Here is a 12,573-nt window from a genome sequence, read left to right as displayed (position 1 = left end):
TTATTTTCAATTTTTAGCTGCTTTATTTAAAAAATTTGGGGAAAAAATCATTTTGGCGTAGTCTATGCACTTATTACTTATAAATTTAAGTTTATCTAAATCTCTTATTTGCGAAAACCTTCTACTACGATCTCACTCCTTCATCGAAGATGGACTAAAGGCAACGGGAACGGTTATTGCATAAATCGAAAGATAATAGTAGTGAGTTTGCGTAAATGACATAAATTATAAGTTGGAAATAAGAAGCCTGCAGAACATCTGGTATGAAGATGTGACTTAAAATTTCTAAATTATAATTTGACTTATAGCTTACATGTCATTTACGCAAACTCATTAATCATTCTTGGATTCATTAAATTAGATGTTTTCAAAATAATAGGTGATTGTACATTGTACACAATATAAAAGGTGAGATACGCCTCAGTTGATTCCCCTTGTATAAGTGGTTGATACTTCAGATTGCAAGATAGTAAGATTTCAGTGTTCGGAAAAATGATTGCGCACGCTTTTTCAAATGTTTTTGCATTATTTTCGAAAGTTTAGATTTTTTGTAAATTTATCGGCGCGCCGATCGGCGCACCGCCGCCGACTATAAATTTCTTCCGGCGCGCCGCCGCCGATCCCTTACCAGTCGGCGCACCGCCGCCGACTATTTTAAGATCGGCGCACACCTCTACATATAGTGTTTTCGTTCGACTTCCTCTAAAGAAAGCAATTGAACTGCTTTTCAATTAAGATATCTCACATTCACTGCACATATTTCGTTTAATAAGCAGTAAACGTCTACCTTTTCTATGCAATTAGGTACTGTGTGGATTAATATCCATCCATCGTCTTCCTCTTGATTGCGTTTTTTTTTGTGTGTGAAGAAATATTAGTTTTCAGCCGGTTTTCAATGTAACAAACCTTATTCGTTTTTAGGTACATTGTGATTAAGATTTGAGCTCGAAAAAGAGCGAGAGATATAGAGTGCAATCCCAAGCCAATTTCTATTGTGTTGGAGAAGATCGAAGAAATGACGATCAGTCGTTAGCTTTTTATTATTAGAGAACGTTAGATTTTTCGCTGCTAAATCCAGGGACACTAACGATAAATGTATGAATGGTGGACTGTCATCTAAAGAATAATTAAATTTTGACTTGACTCAAATATAATGCCAGTGTGAAGTGCATGGTCTCAGGACTCCGGTAAAGTAATTAATAATCGGACGTACATCTGCTGAGGGATAGGACTTTGAAATAATGATGTAATCGATAAAAAAATAGAATTTTTTATGTTTTATCGCACAGCAGATGTATGTTCGATTGAAAGAATAATTACTTTACAGGAGTCCTGAGCATTATATTGGTATTATACTGGCATTATATTTGGTCAGAAACCGTCAAGTCAATTTTTTTTTTTTTAGATGACACATGATGTATTGATGTATTGATGATGATGTATTTAGCGGCAAAAAATCTGACGTTCTCTATTATACTTTGCAGACCCCTTAAAGCCTGTAGCTAACAGAAAATTACTTTCAAATCCTTTACATATCCAATTTATACCGTCATATTGCAGGAACCATTCTTCACATACTTCTTTGGTGTTCGTGAACCCGGTTGCTACGGTGTGGTGAATGTTAAAAACGGTCATGCAACTCTATTCGTACCGAGACTGGAAGACGATTATGCCACTTGGATGGGTCGACTGTGGACCACCAATGATTTTAAAAACCGTTACGCCGTTGATGATGTCAAATTTGTTGACGAGGTGAGTACGTTGCAACCAGTTCAATTTTGATTTAATCGACGCTCTCTATTAATAATATATTCGGTCACAACGGTAACAGTGACACGTTCAAAATTTGAAAAACTTCAGTATCTGAGACATCTGGAGGGTTTTAAGTTTGATGGGAGTGATGTTAATGATTTTACGAGGTAAATCTTCTAATGGTCAGGTCTATTTGGTGGGAGCCCAATTCAATTTCTAGATAAAAGAGCCAGAATTTATAAACTTCGTTGAATTCGTGTTGTTCGTTCAACTGTTCGACATAGGCGGTTATATCATATGGAAGCTCAGTCAGCTTACTTCGTAGAGAAGTCAAATAGATGTCGAATGAAATTTACAATTATTGAAAGGCCTGTCGTGCCCGCAGGTCAAATTGTAAGTCATCATTTGGCCTCAATATCTTTTTTACATTTCTATAACAAATCTATTTTCTCTGTCTACAATAGGGTGGGTCGATTTTAACAACTTGAAAATCCACAGCCAGTGGCATGTGTAGCTTGCCAAAAGTAGTCAATCTGCATCATTAGTTTTTCTTTTCCGAATACTTTTGAGTACCGCACAATTGATTGAATGGGTTTGTCAGGCTACTCGTATTTCTTTTTAAAATTTCTTAGAAAATTTTCTTAAAAAAGCTTTTATAAGCCTTGCAGAGGCTGTAATAGACTGAAACAAACATAATACAACTTAATTTGGAAAAATCGGTGCATTCGACGTGAAAATATTTACATTTTCTATGTAATATTGGGGGTCTGTGAACTTTGAACCACCAAATGAGCGATAAACTTCCTCAAATTTGGTTAGTCCTTTCTGTTCGGGTTAGAATAGGTAAAAACGACAAAGATGTCGAATTGTCGGAATTTCTCAGATTCAATCTGAGATTGATTATTACCGATGTTGTTAAAAACGTCATTTTTTCGAAGTAGTAGATTCTGATGGAACAAAATACGTTCCTTTTACCGTAGATTTATGAATCTCCTAATTATCAGATGCTACATAAATGCATTTCAGTATTGTTTGAAACTTGCCAAGGCCGCTTTGACTTTATCTAGCCAAGTGTTTTAAGTGAGGAACGCCCGCTAACAAAACTTGACATCATAAGGAGAGTATGTCTGGGCTGCGACGACAAACTTGCAGATGAAAACAAAAGCGAACTGTTGGAGTTACTTGTTCTTGATGTTGTACATGAGAATTTGGAATTTGGAAAAAGACACGAATTAAGGATTACAAGAAAAATAAAAGATACAAGAATCGACACCGCTTTAAAGTATTCTATGACGATGGCGAAAAACTATTTAATATCGCTCGCTGTAAATGTGTCAGAAATTGTTGCAAATGCGCTGATGGCGAACTATTTGAGCTAAAAACGGAAATTTCTACAGATTTACAGAAGATTTACAGATTTCTACAGGAATAGAATCTGTAGAATGTTTTACATTTGAACACGCTCTTTTTCTAATAGAGTAGCTCGACCTCTGAAACTATTCATCGGTAATAACACAGCACTGCTTATAGCATGAACATAGAAAATATTTGTAGGCTGTTGAAATCATAGAAGGCATCGCGTTACTTTTGTGAAGACAGGGGCGGATCCAGCTTTTGCTCTGACCCAGGCGGATAGAAGACAAACAGATTCTGACCCAGGCGGCTTTTGTTTAAAAAAAAAAAATCTATGTAAAAATCTTCTTCTGACCCCCGGCGACCGCCTCGACCGCACATAGGTGGATCCGCACCTGTGTGAAGATAGACGACTTGTTTCATTGTTTGAGTTAAAACGTACCATACAAACAATCTTAAGCTCTTATCACTAAAGCCTATAAATAATAATAAAGAAAGTAATTATCATCTACGAAGCATTAAAGAAGGTTTGACAATTCAAATATACAACGGTAATTCAATGAACCTGGACAAATGTTTAGTTTTAAGTCGAGCAAGGGCTCCAATAATTCCAAAAATATCAGACTTCACTGATTACACTTAGCAAGCTTTTCATTCATATTTCATTCCCTCGACGAAAACTTTTTGCTTTGCGAGAGCTCGGAAAAAATAAAAAATATTTCAAATAATAACCATGCATCCAATTATTAACAATGAAAATCACTAAAAACTCCAAATTTGACACTTGTCAATTCATTGTTCATGCTAGTAGCAGTGCTATGGTAATAATCAATCTGAGAAATTCCGACAATTCGACATCTTCGTCGTTTTTACCTATTCTAACCCTAACAGAAAGAACTAACCACATTTGAGGAAGTATATCGCTCATTTGGTGGTTCAAAGTTCACATACCTTCAATATTACATAGAAAATGTAAATATTTTCACGTCGAATGCACCGATTTTTCCAAATTAAGTTGTATTATGTTTGTTTCAGTCTATTACAGCCTCTGCAAGGCTTATAAAAGCTTTTTTAAGAAAATTGTCTATGAAATTTTGAAAGTAAATTCGAGTAGCCAGACAAACCCATTCAATCAATTGTGCGGTACTCAAAAGTATTCGGAAAAGAAAAACTAATGATGCAGATTGACTACTTTTGGCAAGCTACACCTGCCCCTGGCTGTGGATTTTCAAGTTGTTAAAATCGACCCACCCTAGTCTACAATGTCAGCTGACTGAAATATGCGCCAAAACTACGCTCGCTAGACTGCTGTAATTTGTAAGAAAAACAATTTCCAGTGGAAATAACAAAAGAATTTCCAGTATTTCTTTTGTTATTTTATTGGAAATTGTTTTTCTTCCGAATTACGGCAGTAGAGCGCTCAAAAACTATAGCGTCATAACCATTTTTTTTTCGTCTACTGTGCTGAAAACCTTAGCCGTAGTTGGTTTCAAACAGTGACCTCATGCGGGACTGACATGCACACGTGAGCTCTCAGCCTGAAAGTGTTTCATTCTAGTTCAATTCTATTTTTAATGTGTGCAAAGGTGTTCTATAATAATAGATGGGTTGGTTGAATTTGTTGTTGGAAATTCTTTTTTCGTCTACCTTTTCAGAAATCGTTTCACGTATTCAAAAACTTGGATCCGGAACTTTTTGTTCCTTTTTAAAATTTTTCTGATTACACAGAAGTTTTGATCTGTATTTCACAAATGTCTGCAGGGAACAACAGAGGAAAACTAAAATTTTGTTTTGCCATTTAAATCATTAAATCTGTTACTTCTTTTGTTTCAAGTCCTTTGATGCAAATTTGGGGTATTGGTACAGTTTTCTCAAAGCACATGAAACTTTCACAGACAATTTTATTTTTTATTCAAAGCTGACATATTTTTACTCGAAAATGTGGTCGTACATTTTTAAAAAAGGGCTCTCGTAAAAAGATATCAGCGATCAAAAATTTCGAAACGCAGAAATGTAGGCTACAATTTCAGCGTACGCTCGGAACCTCTTAATGAAGATGTTTTATTCGTCCCTATGGGATTCATCCTTTCACAAAGTGTTTAAGGAATTCATTTCATTTGCATTGCGAAGAAGAAACTATAGTTAAACGTAGAATAGCTACACGAAACTAAAGTCCTGTAATAAGGCACATTGTGTCATTCAGGTGCAAATAGTCATTTTTTGGTATTTGGGTACCGGGTGCAAATGGCACCTACATTTTTTAAATCTTCCGTTGCCGCCATATTAGGACATTTTCATATTTTTGTTCAAATCACAACGAATCGAATGGTTGGCTTCTTCATTTAAAACAATAACCAAGACTTTTCGACAGAGTGATCCAGTTAGCACAGTTTTCGAACAGGTGAGGATGTAAACCACAATTGTGTTATTGTGCTGTTAAAAACATTCTACACTGTAAGATAACAGTAGAACCTCCCAAACAAATAAAATCCATCCCTCAGTGCATAAACTGCCAGCAACTAGGACATACAAAAAATTTTTGTACGAGAAATCCAGTTTGCGTCAAATGTGCCGGAAAACATGCTACAAGCGCCTGTACGAAGAGACCAAACGTAACTCCGAAATGTGCCCTTTGCCAAAATGAAGGACACACAGCAAATTATAAAGGTTGTCCAACATATCAGAAAAAAATCAAAAATCAAAACCAAACCAAGTCGGTAGTAAACCGGCTCAGTGAAAAAAACTTAGAAGTTACAACAAAATACAAGGAAGTCAAAAAAGGACTAACTTTCGCGCAAGTCACAAAAAATTTGGAAAATAAAGAAAATAAAATATCAAACAAAATTGAAAACTCTGAAACGAACGAGCCGTCAAACGCAGATATACTGTCATTGCTCACACAACTAAAAACCAATATTGACCTAAGTATTGGACTTTTGTCAAACCGATTGGCAAAGTTGGAAAACAAACCGACTGCCCAAAAAACTAAAGTCAACAAAAACAAAAAATGATAAGCAAGTTCCTGCGCATCATGAACTGGAACGCAAATGGGCTCAACGCTAGAGCTCAAGAGTTGGAAATTTTCCTAAGAATAAACAACATAGATATTGCTTTTATATCTGAAACACATTTCACCGACAAAAGTCACATAACAATTAAAGGTTTTGAAGTCCACTGGACAAATCATCCGAACGAAAGAGCCAGGGGAGGCTCAGCGATAATCATTAAAAAAAATATAAAATATCATACACAAAACAGCATACAGAAAGAGTTTATACAAGCGACTGTAATTACAATTCAGTTCAACAATCAAGATGTAAATATAGCTGCCGCATATTGCCCACCAAAATCTACTCCAATATATTCAGAATGGATGGAAATCTTCGGAATATTGGGCCAAAGGTTCATCATTGGAGGTGACTTCAACACGAAACACACAGCATGGGGAGCGAGGCTGATAACTCCGGTTAAAGGCAACGGTCTTCTAAACGCAATCAAAAAAGAAAACTGTAGTTACCACTCCGGCCGTAAGCCAACGTACTGGCCTACAGACCAGAAAAAGGTACCAGATCTATTGGATTTCTTCATTTCAAGAGGAATATCACACAACAACATGGAAGTAGTAAACATGGTGGACCTGACATCAGATCATACACCAGTGATTCTTAATCTCAATGCTACAGTCATACTAAAAAAGAAAAAAGAAAATCTAACTAACAAATGCACCGACTGGGAACTCTTCAGAAATTTAGTTGAAGAGTCAATCAACCTCAACGCTAGCCTGAAATCAAAACAGGAGCTTGATCTACAAACGGAAAATTTTATCAATCTTCTGCAAATTGCGGCAAGAACAGCAACTCCGGAACCAAAAGAAAAACTTATTCACGAAATCAATTATCCAGCCGAAATAAGAGAGCTTATCAAGGAAAGGAGAAAAGCGAGAAGACTTTGGCATAGGAGCAGAAACCAAAGTGACAAAAGAATCTTCAACAATATTAGTAACAGAGTTAATAAAGTTACAAAGCAGTATAGACAAGAAAGTTTTGAAAACTACCTAAGCAATTTAAGTTCGAGTAAAGATAGAGACTACTCTCTATGGAAAGCGACGAGACGATTCAAACGCCCATGCGTCCAAATCCCTCCCATAAAAGACTCCAGAGGTATTTGGTTACGAAGGGATACTGAAAAAACGGAATTCTTTGCAAAACATCTTGCAGAAGTCTTTCAACCTCACAATGACATACAATCAAATGTAGATACAACACCAACCTACCAACCTGACAAAAAGTTCAAAAAATTCACTCCATATGAAATTGCAACAGAAATAGATAAACTAAACAAGAAAAAGGCTCCAGGTATAGATGAATTAGCACCAGGAGTATTGAAAGAACTGCCAGCACATGCGGTGTACATGATTACATATCTGTTCAATGCATGCCTTAAATTCAAATATGTACCAAAAAGCTTCAAAATTGCGCAAGTAATTATGCTAAGAAAACCAGATAAACCGCCAGAAAAAGTAACCTCGTACAGGCCGATCTCACTGCTACCCACAATCTCAAAAATATTCGAGAAGTTGCTGATAAAACGACTAAAACCTTTGGTGAAAATCCCCGATTTTCAATTCGGTTTTAGAAACAACCATTCAACAATTGAACAAATTCATAGACTCACTACTAAAATTGAGAGTGCATTCGAAAAAAAGGAGTACTGCCCGGCAGCATTCCTGGATGTATCACAGGCATTTGATAAAGTGTGGCACAAAGGACTCACATATAAAATGAGTACACTCTTTCCAGGCAACTACTGTCAACTGCTTGAATCATACCTATCGGAGAGAACGTTCAGAGTAAAAGACGAAGAAACCTATTCAAACTTCTATCCAATACTAGCAGGAGTACCACAAGGAAGTGTATTGGCGCCTTTCTTATACACTATATATACTGCTGACATACCTGTAACCACAAACTCTTTCATTGGAACCTTCGCAGACGACACAGCGATCATGGCAACAGATACATCGCAGTCGGAGGCAGTTAAACATTTACAAAATGCTTTGGATAAAATAAATCAGTGGACCATCGATTGGAAAATAAAACTCAATGAGTCAAAATCTAATCACGTCACTTTCGCATTGCGTCACATAAACAGCAATCTCCGCATTTACCTCAATGGAATTCCCATTCCGCAGGCAGAGTCAGCTAAATATCTAGGATTAAACCTGGACAACAAACTAAACTGGAAACATCATGTGAAGCAAAAAGCTGAGCAAATCAAACACAAAACGAGACAAATGTACTGGTTAGTCGGATACAACTCTAAACTTAACCTGTATTGTAAAAGATTGATTTACAAATCAATTTTCGCACCTATCTGGATGTACGGCTCTACTCTTTGGGGCTGTGCTAAAAAATCAAACACAGATATCATCCAAACAAGTCAAAACAACTTTCTTCGCATGATCACCAACGCATATCGTTACGTGACAAACAAAGAAATTCACAAAGATTTAAATATACAATGGGTTGCCGATGTAATTCGGGAAAACGCCATCAAACACGAAAAAAGACTGCTTCACCACACCAACGTAGAAGCCATCTTATTACTAGATATAACAAATGAAATAAGGAGGCTGAAACGTGTTAAACCCCACGAACTGACATGAAGGATGAAAACAGCACACCGCATAGGGACTCGACCATTGGGTCGTAAAACCCACACAAGTCTTACTTTCTTCTAATTACGCAAGTAAAAGGAAGATAGTACAACTCAACCCTAGTAATAAATTAACAAATAGTTAAGATTGTACTGTTCATACCAATAAAGGTGTTTTTGAAAAAAAAAAAAAAAACAATTGTGTTATAACGAATTAGAACACTCTACGAGACTGTATACTGAAAAGATGAGGCATTTGTAATTTATCTTTAAACCTTTTTTTGTCTTTTTGCTGTTAAATATTCGTTCCACATTTACATGAAATTGTAATAACCAAGAATGAATGTGCTAAACGCTTTACAAAATATATTCTGTAAGCCGGTCAGTTTGTGATGTAAATGTTTTTTCTTCGTTTTCGTTCAATAATCCACCAAAAAAAAGTGTTAAATCCTCTCTCACTCACAAAATTTATTCTTTTTGTGTGATTTCGTTTCTATTGTACACATTTTCATGGTCAATCGGACATGACCTTTTACATTAGCGATATAACGAAAATTGTCTTACGATTCCAACATTAACAATAATTTACTGTGATGTGGTTATATAAGAGTTTAAAGAGTTGAATGAAACTCATCTCATGATGATGGCTTTTAAAAACTTGCTGGTAATTCCAAAGTTTTTTTAAATTTTATTTTCGTTTGCTCGTTCATTCATTCATTAATGAAACGATAATCATTTCAATCATAAAAATTCACTAAGTTCTAACCGAGTAAATATTGAAAAGAATTCTTTAGCCTATTTGTTCAAACAATTCAAATATTTACCTGTTTCCCAAAGTATCTCCATGCATACACGCATCGTAATACTACAAATGTGTAATATGTTTGAGTTGATTGTGTAAATAAAGCCAACAGAATAAAGAACAATATTATGAAATGTTTTTTTTTACAACAACAACAACAACCTCATAAAAAGTCCACATCCGTTCAGGTTTTTGTGAGAAGTGCAATCACCTAAAAACTACCTATAATGTTCATCATAGTTCTCTACACGTCAGAGAGAAAAATATTAAACGAAGCCCATAAACAACATGGTATGCTGTATGTGTGTATTATTAACACGCTCTGATATAACTGGAAAGAATTATGTTAACAATTGCATTTTCTTATACTTTTTGTTTCGAATGTACACACGTTTATGAACCTAGATTTAGATATAAATTAAAGTAGGTTGCAGATAGGTCTCGGCTCTATATGAACTGTACACGATTGCATATAATAGAGAATTTATGTGCTTTCAGATTAAAACTCAGTTCATTCATGGTATAACACGGTGGGGTTGAACTTCAACCACACGTGAAGATTGTTGTAAATGCTTCCAATAACTTAAACCACTTATTTATGAAGAATGAACAACAATTCAATTCGTCCTGCCGAAACAGGGTGCCGATTCTCGTGAATTTAAAGATTCGACGAATTCAATTCGTAACTTGACAATTGTGACAGTTAGGCGAGCAGTTAGGATCAAAAGCCGGTCTATTCCATACGTCAAGCTGACGTTTTAAACTTAAAACAAAAGTAATCAATATAAGAAGAAAAACAATAATTTGGACTCTTTTCTCACGAAATAACGGTTTGACGTTTTAAACGTCACTTTGACAGACGATCCCAACAGTCACAATTGTCACCTTAATAGAGTGTTATGATGAAATATAAAGAAATATTTTGACAGACAAGTACCCCAAGACAACTTATAATAGACTGGTCTTCGGTCCTCTCGCTCTCAACATCTTGAAAGAGAAATATTTTGACAAGTACCCCAAGGCAAGTTATAATTAACTAGTCTTCGGTTTTCTTGCTCTGATCATAACGAATCGCATGAACCACTCTTAGCATTAAAGTGACAACTGTCAAGTTACGAATTCCTAAAATCACGAGAATCGGCGATAAATTGAAAATTTCGTCAGATTTCGTTGTTGCAAACAAAATGTCTTAACAGGCACTTGTTGTCAGCCTAGTATAGTATATTTGGTATCGTTGTAAAGGTGGAGACATCAGGAGGCTGAACAGAACAGGCATTATATTTTTGTTATATTGAGGGTCGTCCCGTGTATTACAGAGGAGTCCAAGTTTCGCCAAGGATGGTGAAAATAAACTTTTTTTTTCAATTTTTTTGCAATTCAGACAATTTTTGTAAAATCGATTCTGGGCGTTTAATGTCAAACTTTAATGCCAGGTTGGTGAGCGAGGTCATTTTAGCAAGAATTAGCCTAGAATTAGTCCCTCTATCCGTTACGATAACAATTTGTATTCAAATTGACTCGTGGTTCCCGGGCGGCAATGGATGCCGGTTCTCCAAGTGGATCCGGAAACTGAATACAATTTTGTGCAGTATTTGAATCCCTCAACCAGAATATAAAGAGAAAAAAACAGAAGTGGTATCGCAACACTATTTAAGTTTTGTTCAACCCCACCGTGATATAAATTGTATTATTACACAGAGCAAAGTATACTACACACACTGCACCTACATTCTCTGGTCCGTATACAACAATATACAAAAACTCGAAATATTCCATATTGCAATGAGTGCAACGACAGTTGATTGTACTTATGCCCACCACCACTCGACTAACAAATTCACCAGATTGTTTTTTTTTCGGTGTGTTTGCAAAAGTGATTTGATGCAACTATATACAGCGCAGCGCATGAGAGACAATATATATAAATTACAATAAGAATTCATGAAGATTTGCTGTGTTTTATTCCCTTCACATCATCTGCTGACTTTATGCTACAGAGACCCAGACAATGCATGGAAGACATATGTTGGATTGCAATTTATATTTGAGAAATTTCTGTACACACCAGAGAGACGGAGAATATAAAATATTTATGGTTGGCGTTGTCTGTATGTCTTCCGTGGAATTTTCGCTTGCCTGAACTCATTACCATTATACATTGTATCAATTAAAAACGATAAACAAAAAAAAGAAGCGAATTCGTTGTCTGAACACACATAAAAACTGCAGTGGGAACCGGTGATGATATTCGGAATTTTTTGTTCGAACAAGAAACCGTTATGACGAATTAACCCTAGCTGCGAAAAAAATGGCTCTAATCAACGAAACATAAATGAAGAACTCGCAGCCGGACGACAAAAAAAGAAGAAGTGCATACGAAGTACAAAAACCACATTTCGATATTCTGTTCATGTACACACGGGACACTTGTCTGAGACATACGTTCATCGCTCATAAGTACAATGTTTTAACACACCAAACGAAGAAATAAAAAGACAGTAGGTACGGTTTGTGTACACGAACCGCATAAAGAAAATGATTTTCTGATGAAATGATGAGTAAGACAAGACGCAACATGTTAAAACCAGCATTTCAGTTAAAGCTTTTCATCGTTTCACATGATAATGGTAACTCAACTGCTGTTGTATTGTGTTACGATTCCAATTTATTTCTTTTCTTTTCTTCTTTTGTCGGAGGATGGTAAATGGTCTGCGGGGAAGGAAAAGAAGGCAACAGAGTTTCGAATTTGTATTTACACGAATGCTATGTTCGTCCTTTTGTTATTTTATTTTTAACCCAACTGGAACAGTCACGTTGCATCATTTTCCAGCTCTACGGATATTGTTGTTCGACCAACGAAATGTATTCTTAGTAAAGGTTTCTTCGAAGAACTGCTGTGTTTTCTGGTACAGCTATAAAAAGCTACCAGTTTCGATGACTTGAAGACGTGATTCATAAATTTTTCAGGTTGAAATAACTGGCTTATGCTCGAAAACATTTATGTCCCTAAC

At 35.9% G+C, this 12,573-nt stretch overlaps 1 protein-coding gene across 2 annotated transcripts in view; it reads left to right on the top strand.

The window, feature by feature from the left end:
* The window catches only part of LOC119083481 (xaa-Pro dipeptidase), a 91,427-nt gene that overhangs the window by 43,598 nt on the left and 35,256 nt on the right, over nt 1-12,573 (top strand). For both annotated transcript variants that reach the window (XM_037193206.1, XM_037193205.1), the window contains one exon: nt 1,561-1,752. In XM_037193206.1, coding sequence (XP_037049101.1) covers nt 1,561-1,752 — 192 coding nt within the window. The remainder of the gene's footprint in view (nt 1-1,560; nt 1,753-12,573) is intronic.

The sequence above is a fragment of the Bradysia coprophila genome, unplaced genomic scaffold (assembly GCF_014529535.1).
Source record: "Bradysia coprophila strain Holo2 unplaced genomic scaffold, BU_Bcop_v1 contig_687, whole genome shotgun sequence".
Classification (NCBI taxonomy): Eukaryota; Metazoa; Arthropoda; class Insecta; order Diptera; family Sciaridae; genus Bradysia; species Bradysia coprophila.
Note: the sequence above shows the minus strand (reverse complement) of the source record. Positions and strands in the feature narration are given on the sequence as shown.